Here is a 25,045-nt window from a genome sequence, read left to right as displayed (position 1 = left end):
CATGAAAATAATACATTGAAAGATGGTGATTCTTGATTTTATTTGTGAAATACCTACAATAATACACTCCTGATTAGCTTTCAAGAAAACAGACATGGCTTTGGGAACACTTTTCTTATGACTGAAGAATGGAAATGTGGTTGTTGGTTTGTTGGGGACCCTTATATTAAAATGGACTGGCTATCAAAGAAGCTTAATAGGAAAGGATTTAGGGGAGTACAAGAGGATGCAAAATGGATAAGACCTAACCTCGTGTAAACAGACACAGCCAGCTTCTGCACAATTCATTAATGAAATAAGATGGACTACTAAGTACATCTATTATTAAGCCAATTTTTCAAATCAATGTTAAAATAAAACTTGCTGGACTCTTGCACAAATTAGTTACCAATTATCTGTTGAACTATACTTTTTTAAAACTTAAAACTATATTTTGGCTTAATTTCAGCAAATTCAAGGATAACCAAATTGTCGTGTGTGTCACAAACCTGATAAAAAAAAATCCTGAAATACCACTTTTTTTAAAAAACATACATTCTTGTTTATTGGGGTCAGGATTCGTCCTGCATTGTCTCCAATCTAGCTTTTACTTCAAGCTCCAAGAATAAATGTGCCAAGGGCATAAATGTATCACTTTGATCCTGTGAAAAAGGACACAATGTCCCAACAGTGTTATGTATGTGTTATGTACATAAGCAAGGGGTCAACCTTAAAATAGACTTGTATCTATTGGTGCACTCTGCTTGTTTTCTTACAGGAAAGCTAGCAAATGAAAGAAAAGGGTCAGAAATGCTAGCAGCCTTGTATTGAACCTGTTGAGCGAGGAAGCTGATAAAGGACTGCAAAAGGCAAGTTTTACTAATGTTGTTGTTCACTATTGTTAAGAGGCAGGGAGGTTTTTCTTTTACCTTCACTGCTCTAAATACCACTCCTCTTACTCCACTTGTCTCACAGATTAGACCACCCAGCGTACAAACATGAGACTTCTAAATCTGGTGAATCAGAGTCGCACCTTCCCTGGTATCAGCACAGCAGCCTTTCTCTGAGAGTTGATTGTACTGCAGCTTGCCCCCTGCATTGTCACAGGCACATCACCTCGTTTATACTGTGTGAATTTTGAATTGTGTCAGTCTGTTAGATGACCTTGAAACTATTGTAACCCTGGTATTTTAATCCTTGTTCAGTCGCGAGTAGTCTTTCCTTCTTTCTTATTGGCATTCACTGTTGTCTCAGTGGGTAGTTTCTGAAAAGCACAATCTAGTAATGCCCAGACACTCCGTGTGGTTCTCCTGTAGTTCAGCCCTTTGGTGCATGCTGGACCTTCACCTATTGTAACTGCCTGTTTATGAAAGTAGTTTTCTTTAAAGCATACTTCTTAAAAGGACAAGGTGAGTTATCTTGCCAAGTTCACAGTAGCTTGCCAAATCCAAACAGTTACTGTTGAAAGTGGACAAAAAAAAATAATCTGCTGAAGCAAAATTTGGAGATGTACCTGTTCTTCCTTTCATGTGTATGAAGCAAGTCAACAGCTTCTGGTGGCTCTGAGGTGGTAGATTTCTACATGGCATTCAAAGCAAATGTTTTAATAAAAGTTATTTAAAAAAAAAAGTTTTGTAAATTACTGTGTAAATTGTTTTCCCCTCTTTCTTCTCTGTTTTCAGTGCTGTTCACTTTTTGCTAGTTCAAGAACAACTCAGCTTGGGAGCAAGGAGCACTCTCCCCAGCTGCCTTGCCTCTTAGATGCAGAGATGACGAGGCAGACAGTTTGCCCAGAACCAGACAAAATAAATACTCCAGGAAAAGGTGTTTCTTCTGTGACAGAGGTAGAGAAGTGCCATAGCAGACAGACTTTTTTTGAAGTACTGATTTTGAAAACAAACGTTTTTGTTTGTTTCTCTGAAGTTACTGAAAACGGAATCCATTAAAAAAAAAAAAAAAAACAACCAAATGTCAGAAACAAAGTAGAAGTTATAGTTTCCTTATGAATTTTGATTAGATTCATTATTTATGGCTCACTTACACATAGATACTGGCCTCTGTGATTGATGAATGTGGATAAATGGCTACTCAGATCTGAACTTCCTTTAAGGAAAACAAACTTGGTCCTAGTTTTGTCCCTTTCACCCCTCATGTTGGATGAAATGCCAATGATAAATTTGAAGAGACAAATTCTATAGGATTGTTTTATATCTGGAAAAGCAAGGGGTTTGATTTTATGACTGTTGAGAAAAAATATATTTTCATTTCAGATAGAACACATGTAAGAACTTGTGCACAGTTCTTTAACAGATTGTGTCTGAAGACATTGAAACTTTTCACCTAGAAGTTAATAAAGGTCTTTTTTTTACACCTGAAGAATTAATTCAGTATGTAGTAGTTGTGAATATTTTATTGTCGTCCCTTTTCCAACAGTTTATCCATAGGAATTCTTAAGAGAAATGGAAAAAGTACACAAAAGTACACAAAAGCACATCTTTGCATAGAACAAAACATTTGTATAAGGTTTATAGTATGGCCTCTATAGAAAACTCATCAGAAAACAGTAATTCAGGAGACTCTGCAAGATGGAGTATTTGGCTTGTAGAGTTTGATTTGTAACTTCACTGAAGGCAGCAGTAATGTCTCAAAGGTACCACTGCCTGTAGGCTTCTTCAAACAATTTCTACAGGGCTAAATGTTTTACAGCATTCAATATAAACAAGTCAAAATATTTCACTGAAGATGAGCAAAATTTTTTATGTTGTTTGTTTTTAACCACCAGAGGTTTTGGTAAGATATTCTTTTCCCTGACTATTGATGAAAAAATTGAAGTACCAAGCAAAGCTATGGGGATGGAAGAAAGGAAAGCCTGGTGTAATTTGGGCTGTGAAAATAGATTTAAGGGATAAATCTTCTTACTGGAGCATTAACTTGTATGTACGTAGGAGTGGTTCTTTTTTTCCTTATCCATGAGGAGAAAGTGGGCTATTTTTTTTAAAGAAAGCATAAGAAATACCAAGTCAGATCCAATTCCTGAATATACAAACATTTATTAAGGCAAACCAGAGTTGTTTCTCTACTTAGTTGCTCTTCTGCATCCCTACGGCTAAACGTAATGCACCAAGATAAAGGCTTACTTAAAAAAATCCTTTCTGCATGTTAAGCAGCGTTCTTTCTTCTGTGCTTCCATTTTCAGTGAAACCCAGCCCTGTATGTCTTGCCTGGGTCATGTCCTGTCTGTAGGCACTGTGAGGGCCTCATTGTCCTAGTCCCCTTGTGAGGGGGCAGCGGACTCCAGCCCTCTGCACCCTGCATGGGCAGGCAGCTCAGCACAGTGCTGACCCTGCCAAGCTCCAGCCTCCTTAACCCGCTGCCTTCCAGCAGCAGCACAGAAGACAGCCTTGTTGAGGCAGGAAATTTCAAATGCAAATCAAAGAATGAAAATCTGGCTTTATTAAACAAGATGTGAGTTTACTGCTGACTCTGAATTTAGCATTTGAGTTCAGACTTGCCTCCTCAGCTGACCGGTTTCTATGCTACATCGCTACTGCGAATGGAGCGTACTGCAGAATGCTACTCATCCTCATGGTGAATTTCTGGAAAAGCTGGAATATGACACAGGATTCCTGATTTTTTACCCTTGACTTGGTGCACTCCAGTCTAGAGATACTGATCTATTTGTCCTTTACAAGGGTCTGTTTATTCCCCAAACGTTTTGGAGAATTAATACAATGTGTTCATCTTGCTCTCAGTAGTGCAACTGTTACAGTCTATCTTAAAAATATTGCCTGTTGTAAAGGAAAGCTACTTCATGTGAGTATGCAAAGAAAATTTAAAATATCAAATATGTAGTAAGTATTAAATGAAGTTTTGGTAATTTGCCTTCCGACCTGTACAACAATGAAGGTAGTGTTTTGGCTACCTGTGTATTAAAACATTGTTTAGCAGAAAAGTATGAATACAAGCAGTACTAAAAGGAAAAAAATTCCTGTATTTCTCCCCTCATTTGTGTTTCTTCTTGATGGGATCAAGGAGAAAATGATAAATGAATTCTGTTGCTATGGTGACTGTGTTCCAAGTGTCAAGACAGCTTGTCTAAATGCGTCTTCATGATGTTGTAACCTATCTTTTAGGATGAAAAGCACAGCTTGGAGTGCTTTTCTTGCTGTGCTCTTTCTAAGCACACAGTTTTCTTTCATTCAGTCTTTTTTTTTTCTTTTCTTTCTTTTTTTTTTTTTTTTAATCCCCATCACGCTCCAGATAGGTCTCATTTATCATGGAACAAAACTGACATATTCCCCAAAAGGCAAAAAAGAAAATCACACCCCTTTTTCTGCTTTACTAGTTCAAACTTCATTATAAATACACCACCATCGGTAATATTCAAAATTCTTTAATATTTATAATAATAATATAACCTGTACAAAAATTCACCTCTGAGTAGAGGACTGAAGGCGGCAGTGTCCTGACTAGTGTGTTACAGCCCTGCTGAGCTCGTTTCAGTTGCACGGCAGGCGCCTCAGGAAAGCAGCATCGTCGGCGCTTCGAGGGGCCTCTGGTTGGATTGCTCTCAAGTTTATCCCTAGGGGTGTACAACTCCTGGAATTTCAACTGCCATTACGAACAACCTTTTTGTTTGTTTGTTTGTTTTTTCCTAAGCATTGTAGATAAGAAAAGTTTAGAAATTTCAACCCAAGGCCTCAGAATACAGAAGATGGGAGGAACAAAAATGTTAGTGTTAAAACTGGTTAAGGATGTCCTGTTACTGTGGGACTGCTGAATGCTGAGACAGGCTGTCCCCCGGGGTGTTCCGTACATAATTATTGCTTCCTCGCCAAGTGTTCCCCACAGACAGAAACCACGCAGAGAGGAGAGCTTCTTCTCAACAAAGGTATGAATACATGAAAGCAATAGCACATTCCTTCCAGAAAAATAAAATAAACAAAACCATATATCTACCTGGAACTCAGCATGCTCACGTAGGAGGCTAAAACACACCGCTAGGGTACTGTCTCTGTTTTTAGCACTTAATGGTAAAGGCTGTTGTATTACTGTGCTAAATGCCAGGAGGAGAAGGACAGTTCCCGTAATGGGGCAGTAACACGTCTGTCGTGCGCTGAGTGTCAACAGGGGTTGACTGCAGACCACAAATCCATGCCCCCAGGAAATCAGGGATTGTTCTGGCAGAAATGTTTGCCAGTCAAAGCCTTACTTTGAGCGTGGTGCAGTTCGTTCCTTCAAACTGCTTCTTGAAAACTGCTGCTGCCGGCGGAAACCTGCCTTTAACACGCACAGATACAAAAGAAAGTTGCAATTATTCCCCAGATAGAATCACAAAATGTTTAGGGTTAGAAAAGACTTCCGAGACCAGCTGGTCCAACGCCCCTGCCGCCACCACCCGCCCCAGCGCCAGGCGCAGCCTTCCCTCATCCCCCCGGGCCACTGACGGGACCGTCTCCCCCGGCAGCCCGCGGGCGGCAAGGAGCGGCCCCCCGGCCCCCCCCCCTCCCGGCAGTGGTTCCGCCCGGTCCAAGTCAGGCCTCGCGAGAGGCCGGCGCAACCGGTGACTGGGGGGGGGGGAGTCATGGTAACGGCGCCGCCGCCCCTGTAACGGGTAGGGACGGGGCCGGCCCGGGCGGGGGGCGCTGCGCCCCTCTGTCCGTCCGTCCGTCAGTCAGTCAGTCAGTCAGTCCGTCCGTCCGTTCACCTCTCCGTGGGCGGGCTCGGTGGGTGTAAGCCTCGCCTCAGCGGGCACTGCTGTTTTTATACCTCGGCACTGGGAAAGCTGCCGGTGCTCCCCAGGTGCCCCATTCCCGTCCATTTCCCAGCTCCCGTCTGCTCGCAGCGCGTCCAGAGAGGGGCCTGGGACGCGGGGCCTGTGGGGAGCGGCTGAGGGGGGGAGCTGGGGGTGCGCAGTCTGGGGAAGGGCAGGCTCAGGGGAGACCTCACTGCTCCCTACAGCTATCGGAAAGGAAGGCGTGGGGAGCTGGGGGTCACCCTCTTCTCACAGATAACCAGCGATAGGACTAGAGGGAATGGCCTCAAGCTGCACCAGGAGAGGTTCAGGCTGGACATGAGGAGACATTTCTGCTCAGAAAGAGCAGTCAGGCACTGGGACGGGTTGCCCAGGGAGGTGGTGGAGTCACCGTCCCTGGGGGTGTTTAAGGAGAGGCTGGACGTGGTGCTTGGGGACATGGTCTAGTGGGTGACATTGGTGGTAGGGGGGTGGTTGGAGCAGATGATCGTGGAGGTCTTTTCCAACCTTAATGATGCAACGATTCTATGCCTGTTGTTTAAAAGCAAAATTGAAAGGGGACAGGGAGCATGGTCTCTTGGGTTTGAGAGCTCCCCCTGTTTAGAAGCAATGGGCATGAAACAAAATAAGCCGTGGCACTTCCTCATGCCAGGTGTGCAAGTACTTTTAAGGTTCATGCAAGCTGAAGTTTCACAGAAGCACACTTGAATCCTTTGATTAGCTTGGTGATGCAGGTATATATTTGTCCAATTATAAAAACTGACTGCTAGAGTAGCAACTAGGCTGTACTAGAAAGACCTCAATATTGAATTGCCAGAAAGGATTTGAAACTTGTTTAATCTACATCTGAAATGAGCTTGTGTTCTTGCTTTATTAATAAACTTGTAGTTTGGAAGGCGTTTTTATTACTGTTATTTTTTCTTCAGTTTTAGATTGCAATGCATATTATGAGGCGGAGCTTGGATAAAATTTCAAGGCTTGCATCTAGCTCAAGAGCTTATACTAGTTGTAGATCTTTAAGTGCATCTATGGAGTTATTAACACCGGAGCCATGTTTGCCAAAGGTAATTCTTTTCACCTTCAGCTGCTTAGAAACTCTGTGCTTTCTTAGCAGAATGCCAAAGAAATAAGATTCTGCTCTTTTAGTATTGCATACAGTTCTGGGGTCTGTCAGTGTGCTAAGGAGTTTTGTGAAACTTCATGAATTTGGGCTGCTCCTTATGCATGTATGGAATAATGTTTATTTTTTTTAAGTCGGAATCTTCTAGGTTTGCTGCAGAAAAGTCTGTTCAGCATTACCACCTGGAAAACTTGGTTGTATTCATTTTAATACTTAATCAGATTATTAAATAAATCCTATTTAAAGTGTTTGTTTGTTTTAGTTAATAGTATTCCAGCAAATATAGGCAAGCTCCAGGAGTTTGACAAATTCTATTGGAAGGAAGGTGTTTTGTCCATCCTTTGAAAAAATTAATATCAGGGTTTAACTTAATTTTGGGAATGAGGGTATGTAATACAGTTGTTAGGTTGTAGGAACTGGGACTTGAGAATCTGAGATTTAGGTTTGAGATTTAGTGCTGTACTGTTCACCTGTCCGTAGAATGGGATCATACCTAAATTCTTCCTAAAGATGTTAAAAAAATATATATTTTTGAAGGTTCACTGTCAGGTATTAGGGTTACTATGAGATAACTTTGAATCCAAGTTCTCACATAACCGTCATTGGCAATTGCATGAAAATTGCTGTCTCGAGACTGATGAATTAGGCATAAGCATTTCAGCCTTTCAAAAGCTCTAGAAGAAACTCTGTGGTATGACCAAGAGATGAGGATGCAACCTGGTGCAGAGCAGCCAGTGTCAGGAAACGGTTGAGGCTGTTGCACACACAGACTGGTTGGCTGTACTCTGCTGTAGTAGAAGTGGCATACATCTTCAGAAGTCCTTCCTAGTGTGACAATCCCAACTCCAGCAGTCTGAGCAGTCTGTGATAAGATGAGCCTGAGCAAACAGACTCATTAGTGTGTCAGAACACTGAATATCGGGTATCAGATCTGAAAATTGTTATTTTATTTAAGAGGTATTTTGCAGTCTTATGTTGAAGCATTATTAGCCTGTGTAATATTATGTGATTGTCATGATTACCTGTGATTATCCTCCCAGCCCTACAGATTTATATCTGTGTGATATTAACTAATTTACATTTCATAGGTTGATTCACCTGTCAGTCTGGGTGGTAGTCATCAAAGAAATTTAGAAGACTGCTCTCCAGAAAAAAGCAAAGGTGATGGCAGAGGGAAATCTGATACCAAGGAAGTAAGAACAGATCAGCAAACCTCAGTGGAGAGTGTGTCCTTTTTTCAGGAGTGTGTGCTGCATCCCAATGAGTCAGGTGTGGGGATGCCTAACATTTTCTTGTGGTGTGGCTAGACCAAACATTGTGTCAATATAGTGCGGGTAAAATTCTATTGGTGGAGGGCAAAGAAAAACAAGTAAAGCTCCAGAAAAGAAAGAGGAGGAAAATGGTGGTGTCGAAATTCATGCCTTCACTTCTTTTCACTATTTTGAAGCTATCTTTGAAATACTGTGCTAATAGGTGTGATTACGCCATGTGGCGTCTAAGCTGTGACCTGCACCTTGGTGGTGGCCTAGAAAATCAGGAGAAATCTTCTGCACTTGTTTTATGGAACCATGTTAGAAAGCATTTTCAGTAAAGTGTTTTTATCCAACTTTTCAAAGATCATGACTATTTGTAAGAACTTTATATTCTAATAATGGTCCATCAGACCAAATAAAGGGAAATGATTTTTGTAAATTTTAGTATTTAACAACTAAACGATGTAAATACTCATAACAGTCTTTAAATACAAATGTACAATATCTCATTGTAATGAAATCACTTGTCGAAGTGCTTCACATGGAATTCTTTTGGCATTCTATAAATGCTAATAAACTGGCTTTCCAGAGCTTCTGCCTATTTAAAAATAGAGAAGTGAAGGCCAGTATGCGAAGCAGAAAGTTTCAATATCTGCTTTAAGCTTAGATAGCTTTCCTGACAGAATTGAGGTCAAAAGAAATCCCATGATTTCTAACATGAGTACTGGCGTACTAGTATGTACCATTTTTTAGAGAGTAATCCAATTTTTAAAAATCTGAGAGTAATCCACTCTCAGTTCAGGCTCTGTGTTGTTCCTGAAATGACAAAAAAAATATTTTGTTCTCTTAGTTATTAAAATGTCAAAAAGTTTATTTCACATCTATATTATTGTGAAAGGCATTTTTTTTTTCCCCCCAGGATGTGTCTCTAATTCAGATTCTGGAGATGATAGCACTGAAACACAGACTTCGAAATTCTGTGAACCTTCCCAAGGAAAAACAAGTAATGCCAAAGAGGGTATTACTTTTCGGGTGTATAAAGTGTAGCGTGCAATAAATTAATGTTTTTTCCTTTTCTGGTTAATGCTCATTGAAAATGTATATGCCTTGTACTATTCAAGAGGTATTGGATGAATCATTCATTTAAGGATTATTTCATTAAAGAATACTTTATTTAATGATAAGTTAGTATTTAGGTTTTATGTAGATTGACCAGTCTAATAAGGCAGAATGCAGTGGTGGTTCTATCTAGTTGTTCATCTCACGCAGTGTTCATTTCTTTGGAACAGAAATTTGGGGCATGGACAGTGCCACAAATGTTTTTTCTACTCTTGCCATGGAAGCTAAGTTCCAGTAGAAAAGAAGGTGCTATAACATGAGAGTGCTATAGAAAGAGGAAAGGCTAAAAGTGATAAGAAATTGAAATCTTAGTATTTAGGAAAAAGAAGTGACAACACAAAAATCCATGTAAATTAAATAATGGTAGTTTCTATAATGTTTGACCATTTTTATTTTTAAAAGCAACATTTTTCCAGAACCAGTATCAGAATCTGCTTTGGGTGAGATCTGTCAAGACTAAACCTTGTATAACATAAAAAGGTAGAGGTGTAGGAGAGTCTCTCTTAACCCCACAGTTGTTCACTTTAATGAAAGACATTTCAATGTGTATTCTAGTAGTCAGCCTCAAAAAAAACCTGTTTTGAGTTGTAAACTTATTTTGTATGTCATTATCGCTGATGCTGTGATGTCACTCTTCTACTATATATGAAGCACTTACCCCAAAGGGATTGCCCACCCCCTGCCCAATATCAAACTGCTCCAACTAAGAGTTTTGTTCAGCGTTCTTTTACAGACTTTCATGTTTCTCCCTGCTTCAAACAGGTCTAAAAATGAAAATGGTATACATATCCTTGAGACTAATTGTACTTTTGTCTGTAGTTGTTGTCAATTTACTTGTATTGTTTTTTCTACTTTTTTTTTTTTTTAATTTGATATGTGTCAAATTAGCAATTTAAAATCTAATCTACAGCAGACTCTTCCAAGTTAGAAGATTCTGAAGAGACAGAAGGAGATCCTCAGATTCAAGTAGCCATAAGGAAAATGAAAAAGCTTGATACAATACTGGCAAAAAAACATTTTAAGGAAAGCACAATTAAAAAACAAGGCAAAGAAATGAGAACAAAGCTCTGGAAAGAACTTCAGGTTAGAATTATACTGCTTGTTTTGTAAATAATATATCCTAGATGACTGTCTTACAGAATGATCTCATTTCACAGGCACATTGTTTTATAAAATAATTAGGAATTGACTGACTGAAGTGAAGAAATGGATTACTAAAAAGTAACTTTGAATAACTTTTAATATATATTGGCTAGGCAGGCTTTGAAACAGGGACACGAACCTTAGAAATTGGTATGATCAATAGTCAAGTATACAGCTGCCTGGGTGTGATTTACATGCACGGAGTCTTATGCTTGAGCTCATTACTTGCAGGTTGTGATATGGCATGAACCCAGAGCTAAGAGTGTTTATTCTGCTCTAGCGTGACCATTCTTAGGCCCCTCCATTTCAGTATTTGTTTTTATTGAAGCAGTCAGAGATGCACCCTGATGAAGAAGGCATGACAATGCTACAGTGTGAATTTCTTTACATTATTCCTGCCATAGCCTTTAGCAGTTAATTGTCATCTCAAGCCTTGAAACATGAGATTTAGATTTTCCTTTGAAACTAGATTATTGTATACTTTTTATGAATATAAATATATGTTGCTAAAAAGATGTGATTGCATTTGGTTTGGGTGCATCTCATAACTTCAGTGGATTTGAGAGACATATATCCATTACAGAAGGTCCTTGCCTTGTGAGATGTCTCCATGAAAGAGGCAATGCATAACAGATGCTTTGAAGTTCCACCACACCTTTGTCTTTACTCCAGGAGATGTTCAAATAGCCTTAAGACTAAAACAAAGCAGTAAGAAAATGTTGCCACTGAACACGGAATTTTTTGATAGGGCCTGAAGTTTGTTAGGCCTGATAAGCAGATAGAGTATTTTGCAGCAGTTTAAGTAAACGTATGCTAGTAACTGTATATTTATGCTTTATTGCTTTTAAATAGTCTGACAATAGCACTGGAAGCCATGAAGAGATAGAAAACACAAAACTTTTCTTAACTTTGATCTCATCTTGGCAGGATACAGCTGGTAAGTAGGAAAGAAAAAAAGACCCTGATCTAATTCTGTATTTTATTAATATTCATATTTTTGTTAGATAATATTAAAATAAAGCTTTCAAACTTTTAGAATAAAAAAATGTAATAACATATCAAGGGACTACTTGAAAAATGAAATAATTTTTGCATTCTCACAGAACTCGAAGTTGTGCTCTATGATGATTTTTCTTAAATAGATTTTGTTGTTGTTGCTTGTTTTTTTTTTTTTTTTTTTTTTTTTTTTTTTTTCCCCAAAGAACTGGCTACTCAAGAAAGGTAAGGATTTAAGATAAGTAAAACTTGCTTTTTCAAGTTGATGGCCAGCAAAGATGATTTCAGAAAGGATGCCTGACTGAGAACACTACTAAATTGAAGTGATAATAGCAGATACAGGGAAAACAGAGGGGAAACCTGCCGAAAGATTTGGATGTCCTTAGCAGTTTGGAACTTCTGGGCAGTAAGAAAAAAAATCAAAACTGATTTTGTAAACAAAATGACAAAAATTCTGATGGTGGTTATTGGTGGTCTTAGCAAGAGAGTTTGCAAGGCTGGAGTACTTCATGGAGGAAAGGCAGTCATTTAAAAAATATTAGGTCTAAGAAGTTGTTAAGAAGGTCTAACAATGTGGGCTCAGCCACACATGTATTTTGGAGACAATTTTCATGTGGGAATACGATTGAGAGTGAGAAGTTAATGCCATTGTAAGGATCTGATGATATTACAGTACCAGAGTTACGGAAAACCTGACCCTTTTTAGGAACTGTTAACAGAAGAACCAAAGAGTGGGACCAAATGATGATACTAACTACTCAGTTATGTATTGAAAAATAATAAAGGAAGGTGCATGCACAACCAAGGTCCTTGGAATATGGTCCAAAGAAAAAGGAGGAGTATGGGTCATTTACATTAGCTTTGATACTGATTACATTACATTCACTTCTAAAAGATGTTAAGATCCTGGTCATGGTAGAGAATTTGAGTGAAAAAGATCATCAAATAATACGGTGTGATTCTAAGGAAAGACAGAATATGAACTATGAACTTATTTTTTTAAATCTGCTTTTCCTTTTTTTTTTTTTTTTCCTGAGAATTATAGGAAAGAAAGTTTAGACATGTTATCAAACTACTTTAAGGAAGGAAAGACCAGAAAGTCAGATAAGATAACTTTTGAGTTTCAGAGTAAAGACAAAAATATTCAAAGCGGAAATAAAAACACTGATAAGAATCAATGTTTGCATTTTAGTATTTTCTATTATTTAGTCTGTTCTTAAAATAAAAGCAGGCAGACTAAATAGACTCTATTTAAGACTTTCTTCTTAAGTAGAATTGAAAACACAAAGAAAATTATATAGCTGTATAAAAATAGACAAGTGATTAAGGAAAGACTGAGTTCTTTAAGTCAAAGGTAACCAAATGGTTAATGATAAAGAGAAATGTGGATAACAAAAAAATCTGATCAAAATTACAGTGCATATCTATGTAAAACTAGAGATAGAATAGAGAAAGAAAAAAGTTAAAGACTAGATATGTTTTCATGTTTTCTCTATTGAGTCAGAAGAGCATGATTCTGTTGAAGTTCTGTAGCAAATGGTTGAAGTATATTCTGAATTATTGGTAGTTTTCTTCAAGAATGTGCAGAGGATACGCTAGCTCCTATGGACCAGGAAAAATAAAAACATTGACTAATGTTTTCTTTCTTACTGTGCCTGTACTCTAACTGGAGGAGACGCTGGAAAAGAAGTATCCTGTAGGCATCTTGCTCCTGATGTCTTCACTAGGGAGTGGGGTGAACAAAAACTGATTGTTTGGATTTGTCAAGAAACAGTGTCAAAACTGCTTGAGAGTGGTTTTCAAAAAACTGTTGTTTGAGTATTCTCTCTTGGTGCTGGAGATCTCAAAGACATGTCAATCATACACATTTTTCATCCTGTCTTTCATCTGTATATGTTGGCTGAAATGGTTTCTTGGTTGAAGAAAAAGAATTGAAAGGAAACAGGATTGTGGTACAACCTACCTTTTTCCTTGCTAGGGAGAGAACAAGGATTAAAGGATTGAATGGATATTGCTAAGCAAAAATTTCAACTTGCGTGTAGTAATGTGTGGTCAAAACACATCAATAAAACTACTGCAAGGTAATGTTTTTGTGCTAAAGTTTGGCTTACTAATGGAAAAAACAGGATTTAAGTTAAGGTTGATATTTAAAAAATTTCCACTAGATGTCAGCATATAGCAAAAAAACCACACCAACCAACCAACCAAAAAAACCCCCCAAAACAGGCAAGGATATACATGTATACTTAAATTATATTTATATTTGATATAAATATAATTTATAATGACTTCCATGCTTTGATTCCTCTTTTATTTTAAAGATAACACTTTGATGCAGAGATCACGTGTGTCATGGTGTACTGTATTTACAAAACTCTACTTGGTTTAGATTTACCTTTCTCCTCTAATCTGATTTTGCCTTGAATTTTCTTTCTTTTTTTTTTTTTTTTAAAATGTCTGCCAATGACTTCCAGACCTGATAGTTGCCCTGATTGATACTGAAATGAAATGCAATTCATATATTTTGCTTTTAGAGCTTTAATTTGTTAAAGAACTATTTTAAATAAATTATATAAAGGAGACATTTTATTATAGCTTTTAATACAGCTGTGAGATCAAACACAAGTTTTGGGTACAAAATCATTAATAACAAATTTGTCCCAGCTGCTCAGGCACAAAACCCCTCTAACATACCCATAGCAGACATGTAAATTAGGGATTAATTAAATGGCCTTAAATTCATCTCCTGTGCTCTGTGTAAAAAAATCATACTTGCAGTCCATTAAACTTAATTAATACAGGATATGGGTTGTTTTTTTAATTGAAAAGCATTTTTGTCATATGAGGTATATATGGTTCTTTTCAATGTGAGTTCTTTTCTTTATGTGCTAAGTTTATAGATTGTAGGTTAATACCCTTATATTTTCTGTTGATAAAGCTTGTACCATGACTTTTTTCTTCTTCTTCTTTTTTTTTTTCTTCTTTTTTTTCTTTTTTTTGAGTAATTGAAATAACTCATGTATGCCTGGGATCTTTGAATACTCTCTTTTCCTAGACTGTACCCTTGACCTAAGCCTCTTGGAAGTCAAATAACTCATGTAGAGGGAGAGACAGCAGCTGTGAAAATCTGGGTACTTTATTCCCATTTAAAACTCAAGGTGACTAAGCACATGGTGTCTGTGGAGGCTTTGAACATAATAACCTATTTTCTACTATGCAGTTACTTGTCATGTATGTGTGGTATGTAGATTCACTAGTTGCTAAAAACACATGCATATAAAATAATATCATAATTTTTTTCTGTTACATGTTACTCATGAGACACACTTTACACTTTTATTTCTTGAAGAAGGTAGTGATTTTATAATTTATCCAAGTAAATTTTGGAAACTTTCTTGTGTGAAATTTTATAGCATGATATGCATGAAACTAGGTTTTCTCTAGATACATTTTAAATTTTACTAAAGACTTTCTTTGCAGATCCATTCCATCTTAAAGAAGATGAAATATGTACTTCAGTATTTCACACACAAATTAATCCAGCAGATTATGACTGCCATAAAATCCAACATAATAAAGGTAAGCTTTATTATCTGGTAAAACATCAAGTACAATGACTGGGTAATGAAGACTAGATTTTTGTAGTTAGGCCAAACCATCAGAAAATTTAAGACTTTTTAGTGGAATGGCAATAATTTTATTTTATTTTTTCCCACAAATGATAAAATAGAGTTTTATTTGGGATTTAAACCAATCATTTTACTCAAGATGCTGAGAAAATTTTTGTTCCCAAGTTATATTTTTTTTGTTGTTGTAATAAATTGATAAGGTGTATAGCATTCATTGTATAATATGCCACTTTTTTTCTTGGAAATTTTTGAAAAACTTGTGTTTGCTGTTAATCTAAGGTATGGTAATCATTCATACATTAGCTTATATTCAAGAAATCATCTAGCAATGAAGAGTGGTGTTGTATACAGTTTCAACTGTTCCGTAATTTCTCTGTTTTCAGGAGAAATTTTATGGATATTGTGGCAAACCTAAATCTTCAGACAACTAATTTTATATTTTATTATGCCGATTACTGTAGAGGCTGCAATACTGTCATTTATTAAGTACTTTCTGGCAAAAAATCAAGCATCTATACCGATTATTTTAGATATTAGTTGTTTTCATGTGCTACTTAGAGGTATCAAATGCCGGTGGTAGTGTGGAGTGTCCAGTACTTCAAAATAAATAGAACTGTGCTTTTGAGCCTCTGTTCTTTCTCTATTTGAAATTCAAATATGTATGGTTGAGTAACTTCTCACATGTGTTGTGACATAAGAAGAATGACTTCAGCTGCCATTGCTGTCATCTGCAATTGTTTATGTTCTTGTCATCTCCCATTCTTTGTAAACAGAATGCCCTTACTGGTGACTGGCTAAGATGACAAAGGTTTTGTAAACAGGTGTTTCTCAAGGTTGGACCAGTGATGGCAGCAGAATCTCTTCACTTTACAGAATATAAGCATGTTTTAACTGTTCTTATTCTTATATAATCCAATTCCTTGATAGATTTAAGAGTTTGCCTGGCAATGTTAAAGGCAGTTTGGGTTGCCTTGAGTAAACGATTGTGTTCTTGATCACGTCCTACACCTAAGTCCATTAGGATGTACTTACAATTTGAAAGTCAGTCTGATCACTGAGAATATTATATAGCTCTTTGTCCATGGAGTTACACTGAATTAATTTTATGTCTTTGGGGGTTTGTGTTCAGTCTACTCAGTCTGAAAAAAGTTATTTCCATGTAAACTGTAAAAGAGTGAGCTGCTAGAACGTGTGTTATGGCTTGTCTTCTATAATCCAGCATGCTAAATTGAGGTTATTTTTGTAGATGGAATAACACTCTGTTTTTCAATTTTATACTTTTCAGAGAAGTACTGTGCATACTTCTCAAGTAGTTTGTGGGACTAAGATATTGTATTTGCTTAGTCGTATTATTTAATATGATAAATATTTGGTGTTATTTGGTGTTCGTAAAATAATTGTTTCCTTAAAAGTAGTACAAGTCTCTGAATAACTGAATTTGTGCCTATAATTATATGATGGATAGAAAAAAAACCTTATGTGAGATGTTGTCAGAACATCATTTAATTATGATGTAGATTTAATTGTTACAAATAACGTATGTGGCTGTTTGTTTGAGTACAAGTCCATGTTGAGTTTTAGTTTTAAACAGAATTTGTTTTATAAGCAGTGTTGTAATAATATCAAATATATCATCTGTTCTTCAGCTGTTTTGTTTAAAAAAAAAAAAAAAAAAAGTACTTGGTATGACTCCAAATCATTCTGTGGTTTCCCAAAAAATTACTGTCTGGTTTTGTACTGATGGTAAAACTGAAACAATGATAGGGTTCAAAGGAATGCTATGGCTTTTAAAGCAGCCATGTTTAACATTTTTGAGATCAGAAATCCAAAGGCATTTGAGCCTTCCCAGTATTGTATGATCTCAGATAATAAAAGCCTAAAAATGAGACTAGTCTTTCATGATAGTTATCTCTTTTAAATATAGCTATATAAGTTATACAGATAATGAAAACAGCATATCAAAAGGTTGTCTATCCACTTTACAAGTTAGTTAAAAATTTTAGTGGACTTACTGTAATTACAGCTCTGGCTGAATCAGAAAAGGAATTATCATAACTTAGCAACTTTTTCTCCTCAAATTTCAGATTATCCAAGTGAAATAGAAACAAATGAATTTCATCAAGCAGAAAAAACACAGAATAAAAGTAAAAACAATCAGGATTTCATTAAAAAGAATATTGAGGTAAGCATTAAACCAACAATCATTAATATGTTATTAAATGTTAACTGAAAAACAGTATAAAAACATTTCTAGAGACAGATGGATTTATTTATCAGGGACATGAAAAGCTAATTGGGAGTAAATGAAAAAACATCTTACTACTAAAAATTGATGTTTATGGCAGAGTACTGTATAAAATGGTTCTCACTTGGATGATCGTGTTTCTCAGGTAGGCATAGGCTTTTGCATACTTGCTGAAGAGTACTGGAAGTTGAATTGTTCTGTTTGTGCCTGAGCATGTAATAGAAGACATGTCAGAAAATGGAGCCTTGACTTGCATGCCTTCTTTTCTATGTCTCTAATGATTTCTTTTAATCCGATGCCACCCCCTCTATCCATGTCTCTGTCAATGACTAGTATAAGATTATCAATTTATTGCCTCTCAGAGTGATAATTTGTAATATGAAAATAAACAAATTTGGATGTTAATTTTACAGAGTTTAAAAATTGTATTTTGATACTCTTTGAGCTAATGGAATTCTAAAGGTTTTATTTTTCTTTTCATTTGCAAAATATTTCAGCTAGCAAAGGATTCGGGAAACCAGATAGCTATGCTTGAAGGAGAAAGGAAAAGGTTAAGCGAACTATTGAAAGATACAGAAGATGGAAGTGAATTGCAAGATCTTGAGGTATGTGAACTTTAATTTGTACTGTCCTTGTGTAAGCTTACTTGTTTTAGCTTACTGTAAATCTGAATTTGATTATTGTTTTAGTCTTATCATGAATAACCAACTGAGACAGGAGAGAAACTGAACAAGTCCAGTTGGCTTTGTCTGCAATATCAATTTGTCCTTGGCTTCTTTGTTCACTTCACTAACAAGTGGAAGTGCACAGACCTCAAATAAGCAGCAGAAGTTTCAGGAAAAGTTAGACATGGATGGAACGAGCCTTAGAAGCACACTGAGACTACTTTTTATGCAGAAAATGTGAAGTTGCTGCATAAAGATGTTGAAAGGCCAGCATCTACTTCAAACAAACAAAAAACAACAACGAACAGCACCACAAAACTCAGAGTTGTATCAGAACATGAATTTTAGGATGCAGCAGTTGGAGAAATATATACTGATGAAGCTTGTGTCTGCATCTGGAAAAATAACTGTGTAGCTTCCAACTCAGTCTGTCTGAAAAGTACACAAAGAAGCCAAAAGCCTACTTAAATATTGGACGTGTATGTTTTAACATAATACTGTTAACAAGCAAGCTGTACACATCTACGTACTGCAGTGGATAGAAAGAACAAAAGTAAATAGAAATACTTTTCCTTATGGAGAGTAAAATAAATATGCAATTATGCCAGCCACCACTGCTTGAAGGAGGCTATGTGCCACAAAATGATTCCCAGTAATGTGAACATGTCAAATAATCTCTTGATCTCCTAGATACGAGTAGACAGCCTTTATTCTTTACTCCTCTGAGGGAAAAGTCATTGTGATAGAGTTGTTGGGAACACTTCTTATGTTACAAAAGTAATCATAAAGCTGCTAGGCTATGGGAATGTAAAATTTGATTTGAAAAATAAATCATAATATAAGCCTAGGGTATTTTTCAAATATATATCGTATTAAACTTTCTAAAGATAAGTGTTTTCATAGTATGATCATCCTTAAACTATGTAAGTTTGATATAATACTTCAAGAAAATTCATTTTAATAAATAAGAAGAAATGCTGTGAAAATCCTTGTTTTGTTTAAAAAAAAATCACATGACCTTTTAAATTTGTTTTACATTAAAATGTACATCAAGTTTATAGTAATGTTAAGAATTTTGTCACAGTATACACTGAATCTCTACCTATGAAGAAAGATGTGAACTTTGTGTAGAATGAACAAAATATGATCTAGGTCCAGTTTCTGTTTAACATAGACAACAAAAATTATCTGGGCTAAATTTTTCAGTAGGATAACTAACAACTTGTATGTGAGACAAGCAGATGCATTGTATTTTTTTTAATTGTCTTTCCATGTTTTACTCTTAAGTTATTTTCTGATAAGATTGAGAGTCATCCAAGAGGTGCTGTACTTAATTGTTCTTTTCCAAAATGTGGCTAAAATCCATTTTTATAAATTACAGTTTCAGGATATGGGGTAAAGTGAGCTCAGAATTTTCTTCATCTGAGTCCAAATGGCTTATGGATACAGAGCACTAGCCTTACCATGGTTTGTGGCATTAAACAAATCTGTAATTTACTCAACTTCAGTGTGACTTCTGGGTTGACACTTGTGTGGTCACTGGCCCCAAACACATTTTTCTTTCAGCCAGGGAAACTATTAAATATTCAGTGTTTTAGCATTTTTGGAGCTCTGTGGAACAAATGTGAGTTGAGGAGTCCAGGAGACAGGAAGATCTAATGAAATGGATGATATAAATGCCCAGTATTTTAACAGTAACTCTTCTTTCACAGATTATAAGCTAGAGCAGAAACACAGAGAATTTAACCTTTGCTCATTATTGATATACAAAGGTGTAAAACTATCAGCCACATTCAGTGTTTCTATTAATGAGAAGAAAAACTTTGACTTCTATGAAGTTGCAGCAGTCTTCCTGTTGCTCTGACCTTTGTTCCATCACTAAACATAGAAAATTTACATACTTTTTTCTGGATGTGAACACCATGCTTGCAGAACTGACATATTTATCTGTGTAAGATACTCATCAGTTAATGATCAGTGATATTTGACTTAGCTGACATAGTTTAGCATTAAAAAATGCAGTATAAATGCATCTTTGGTTTAATGTTGATCTGTAGGTTATGAAAGTTGATTTTAATTTGAATTTATTGTTTATTAGAAGAACAAAGTTAAAGCTCAGTGGATCATTATTTAATTATTCTTTTGTCAGTACATTCTGGAGGAGATTCAAGGTCTTTATTAGATATGCTTGCAACAGGTTTGGCATTGTAATACCATATAAAGGTCAAAATCTTCAATGGAAGCAGTGCTTCATCCAGTCTTTGAACAGGAAGAAACTGTTGGGAATGGGTGATTTTGATTTGTCTTGGTTCTGGTTGGTTGTTTTTTCTCCTCTTGTTGGAAAGGTTGCTTGGTGTTTAATTACCAATACCATCCTCAGTTCTTTGAAAGAGCTGGTCTTTTGTTTGATGAATGGCAGCATTTAAAAATCACAAACTTCACAGCTATTTTTTCCAAATAGCTGATACAGATTCTGACTAGCAATGTGTGCCTTTTCTTAAGTTCTTAAGCACCAGTTCTTAAGGCATCACGGCAGTGGAAAAGTGCAACGTTTATCCAAAGTTTGTGTTTAGCATGTGGCACTATTATGTGGGCACATATTTATAGAGCTTGTACTCTTTATAGCAGATATTAAATAGGGCACTACAGAAGAAGTGTGTTGCTGTATGTTCTTGATACAATTCCTGTTCTTGTCAGTTGTAGTTTGAGTGTATTGGGTTTACGCGGCAAGGTTTCGCTAGTGGGGGGATGCAGGGGTGGCCTCTGTGAGAAGAGTCCAGCAGCTGCCTCGTGTTAGATAAGGGCCAGCTCCAGCCGGCTCCAAAGGGCCCTGCTGCTGCCCAGAGCCGCGCCAATAAGTGATGTTGTTTGCACCTCTGTGAGAGCAGATTTAAGAAAGGGGGAAAAAAACCACAGCTGCTGCACAGCAGCAGCTGGGAGAATGAGGAGTGAGAACCAGCCCTGCAGACCCCCAGGTCAGTGCAGAAGGAGGGCAGGAGGTGCTCCAGGAATGGAGCAGAAGTTTCCCCTTTTCTCCCCCTTGTCCTTTGAGGAAGTGGAGTGAGAGAGTGGTTGTGGTGGAGCTTGGCTGCTAGACTAAACCACCACAGTGGGTTAGTCTAGTCACTACTAGACCAGCCCTTTAAAGAAAATAGCTCCTAAACCAACTGTCAAAATAGAATAAAAGAAAGGATAATACTTAGTTACTTGAAAACTGTCTAGTTTATAGAAAGATTCTTTCTCTGCGACTTTTGAATTACATTACGGGTGACTCATTTCCCAAGGCTGCTTTATAACAAAGATCAAAGGAAGTTATCAGCTAATGAGTAATCTCCACAGCTCCAAGCTGGCATGGGTAACTGTCCAACTGGTGGCCACTTTCATGTTACTTTGTTCTGACTCTTAAAAAGTTGGTACTACATTGGCTAAAATATTTCATCTTTTGGAGGTTGTCTGTCAAGGCAGAGCTGGGTATGCTGTATTAATTCTTCTGTATAGTGTAATGTGGATTAGATAACTTAATTTGACTCATATTACTACATATGTTAAGTATCTGAACAGAACAGTTCAGATGGATGTGACCTTCAAAGATAATCTAGTCCAACTAAGTAGTACTTCTTACTTAAAACAAAATAATAAAAAAGACTCTTTAAAATATTTCAGGCTTATATAATTGTCAAAACTGCAGGGGTGTAAGTCGTTTCAGATGTTACATAGTAATAAGCCCTGACTGCTGTTATAAAAATATTGTTCTGAGTTAACACATAGGAAACATTGACAGGACAGAAGCACTCTTTCCAAGACAAACGTTAAATCAGTGGCCATCTTGAAAATACAAAGGAAAACGTGTAAGTCTGTTTAACCCTGGATTAAAGTGGCTACAGGGTACTGGGAGCAGGGGATTTGAGAGTATGGGAAATAAACATTGAGTGGTGGCTAGTAAGCTACCACTTGGTGGCTCAGCTGACTCCTGTAGAGTCATTTCTGTGTTTACACTGCTAGGGACTGGTTAACATGATGCACGTTTAGTACCACACTGGATACTTATCTTATGATAGTCATTGTCTCACCTGAACAGATGCTTCTGCATAGCTGGAAAACTCCTGGAGATGTTTCTGGGTGGCTCTCCTGCTATCAGGTCATGTTTGGTCAGGCTTATTAGATCTGTCATCATACTTGTATGAGAAAGCAACAGAGAAACTGCTTTTGTTTCAGATAAACCAAAATAGAAGTAATTTATAGTAGAAGTTCGGGGTGTGTATTTTTGTCTCCTTGCAACCAGCGTGCCTAAGGGTAATGAGGATGGCCAAGCTTTCTCAGGCTTCCTGTCTTGCACTGGCACAGTAGATGTGTAGGTGCTTTCTGAAAAATAAAATGAAGTATATATATATATATTAAGTCCACTAAAGTTGCTGCTTAATTTTATGTAAAAAATGAAAAATGCATGCCTCTTATTGATTGTTGCATATCTGCTATTGGATGTGCTTGATACATGATTACTGGCAGAGTTCAGCTATACACTGAACTAGATGAGAACTGGCATTTTGTTCTTAAGTACAGTTTATTTGAAAAATAAATACACTTGATGTGTAACTGCCTTTAAAATTTGTTTCCTTTGGAAAAGAGAATTAAGTATTTTCCTTATCTTTCAATAGGATGATGAATCTGGCTGGCTAGCACCAGGAGAAGGATACACCCCTGAACCGATGGAATTTCACCACCTAAATGAGATAGACATTAAGCTTCAAATACTGCTATCTGATGGCGATTTTTCTGCAATTTCGGACTCTTACTCCAAATCTCCAAGCCAGATTTATCAGGTATATTAGAGAATAGACCTTTCAACAAGAAATTTCATATGTAGATCACTGTTAGTGATATGTGATCAGTGATATGTGTATCACTGATAGGAATTTTTGGGGTCTCAGCATTGTCTGTTTGAATTTTGTAGATAGAAGTCTGTTTTTTCCCATGTCCCAGTAATGTTGACCATGGTGTAATGTGAAAAATAACTATGTAAAATACCATTAATCCCTATTTTTGCACTTATTTGCATGCAAATTGCTTACTTTTGTAACATTTACAGTTCATACCCAGAATGGAGGCTCTGTAAGACTGTATATCGACAAAGCTGTTTTCAGTTACCAATGGATTGAAGGAATGTCTCTTTGAGGAGTTAAAATAACTTTTTTTTTTATTTATTTATTTTTCTTTATTTTTCTTTCTTTCTTTATTTTTAGGCAACATTACATTTATAGCAGCATTTTAATACTAGTTTTCTATTGCTTTGTTTCTGGATATCAAATTTTGTTGAAGTAGTTTGCTTCTCCTCAGTTCCAGAGGAGTTGCATTTCGCAGCTGATCATGTACCAACTGGGGTTTAATGTGTGAGACAGCAACTCCCTCTAGTGGTTAATCACAGAAGTTCAGTTACCCAGGTTAACTCGGGTTCGTGGACCTAAGGTTGAAATGATTGTTGGATCGTGTGTTCACTATTACAAGACATCAACATCAGCTTGAAGTTAATGATACTGTCTGTGATAATGAGTACTCTGTTTGGGAACGCTTTGTCCGAGTGATTGTTGCTGCTTCCTTTGCAGGACAAAGCTCGAAAGATTTGAATAGAAATTTGCATTTCTGTATATACTAATTGAAAAGAGTAATACATTATCTTGTTGAATGGTATCAGACTTAACAGCCAAAAAGAGATGGGTAATTCCATAAATTCATACATAGTCAAAAGCAATTGCTTCAGCTTTGTTTTCCAGAGTATAAAAGGTTTTTAAGACACTGTAGTATTGGGAAATACAGGTTTGATTTGTCATTTTTTCTTCAGATAAACTACAATGTGGGAGTGATTTTAGTGAAAGTTACTACAGAACGGAACTATTTGTAGGTGACATAATAAATTTAGAGAAAGAGTTAAATATAATAAATATAAGTTAAGTGGGTAGGAGGTTTTAGCTAATTAAAATTGGATTTAGAGAGATGTTAATTGTATAAATCCAAAATTAATTTAAAGAAAAAAAAGTTAAACCCTCCCAGTCTTCAGCTGTCTAATTCCAGAATGGTCTTGATTTCTGGATGCTTTTCCAGCTGACAGCAAAATTCCCTAGGCACGTGCATTGCTGATTCTCTGCTTCTCCAGAGCTGTGGCTCTCTGTGGATGCTGTAATTTCATTGTGATCCAGACATTAGGGAAGTCAGTGTTGAATTCTTCATGAAGCCTGATTTTGTAGGTGCATTCTGATTTATCTGGCACTGTGACATGACTGGGCTTCCGTATATTTACATAGAATTTCAGCTGCTAACATTTTTGATGGTAGGTGGAGGAGAAAATAGCTCTGTCAACCTTCAGAAACATGGCTGCTTACTGTGGAAGCTTTGTACTGGATCTAGCCTTTAGTTCTGTGCTCTTGGTTGTAGTAATTTGTACCTTGATACAATCACTTCAATTCATATGTAGTACAGTTACAGCAGGTCACGTTCTGAATTTGCTTACATGAGTTCATTCTCAACACCTTTTGTTTTCAAATTTATTTACCAGTTGTTTTTTCAAAAAAATAGTACTAACATGCAGCTGTAGCTGAAAAATTAGTGACTATTTTGAGTCTAGAGAGCTTCCTGTGAAAGGCCATATTTTTTACATGTTCTAAGCTCATTGCTGCTCGTGTTTTATTTTTTTTTAATTTTTTTATTTTTTATGAATAGCCTTGTTATAAACTTGAAGTTTTCATGATTATTTTTAAAGAACTTTTTATTCTTCAAGCATCAGTTCTAGTATCAGAAAATAGGTGGGCCATTCAGTACAAGGAATTCTAATATTTCTGTCTTTCGGATCAAAGGCAAATTGATCCACGATGCATCATACAATCTGTCGGACTGAGCTAAATATAAAAGTAATGTTTAGGGAATTACACTGGTTTCATACAGTATAAGGGGGCTTCCCAAATGAGACTAGGCTTCTGTTGTTTGTACTGGGTTAAGTTCTCAGTACATCTGAAAAAGGAAGATTTTTAAAGTCCTGCAAAAATGAAACAGAAAAATAACTTGCCACAAACTTCATGGAAGACCTAACCAGTTAAAATTGCTATGGTATTCTAAAAAAAGTATAGATTCAGGAAAAAAAGTATTCTCCAGA

At 36.6% G+C, this 25,045-nt stretch overlaps 1 protein-coding gene across 1 annotated transcript in view; it reads left to right on the top strand.

Annotated features, from left to right (window-relative positions):
* Nucleotides 1-6,672: 6,672 nt before the first annotated feature.
* The window catches only part of FSIP1 (fibrous sheath interacting protein 1), a gene marked incomplete at both ends in the record, with an annotated part of 79,021 nt that continues 60,648 nt past the window's right edge, over nucleotides 6,673-25,045 (top strand). The window contains 9 exons of the mRNA XM_084287644.1: nucleotides 6,673-6,798; nucleotides 7,943-8,123; nucleotides 9,027-9,125; nucleotides 10,137-10,309; nucleotides 11,222-11,306; nucleotides 14,846-14,944; nucleotides 17,079-17,176; nucleotides 17,737-17,844; nucleotides 22,560-22,724. Coding sequence (XP_084143770.1) covers nucleotides 6,673-6,798; nucleotides 7,943-8,123; nucleotides 9,027-9,125; nucleotides 10,137-10,309; nucleotides 11,222-11,306; nucleotides 14,846-14,944; nucleotides 17,079-17,176; nucleotides 17,737-17,844; nucleotides 22,560-22,724 — 1,134 coding nt within the window. The remainder of the gene's footprint in view (nucleotides 6,799-7,942; nucleotides 8,124-9,026; nucleotides 9,126-10,136; nucleotides 10,310-11,221; nucleotides 11,307-14,845; nucleotides 14,945-17,078; nucleotides 17,177-17,736; nucleotides 17,845-22,559; nucleotides 22,725-25,045) is intronic.

The sequence above is a fragment of the Netta rufina genome (assembly GCF_964035555.1).
Source record: "Netta rufina genome assembly, chromosome: 5".
NCBI classification, from domain to species: domain Eukaryota; kingdom Metazoa; phylum Chordata; class Aves; order Anseriformes; family Anatidae; genus Netta; species Netta rufina.
The sequence above is the reverse complement of the archived record's forward strand: the minus strand, read 5'-3'. Positions and strand labels throughout refer to the sequence as shown.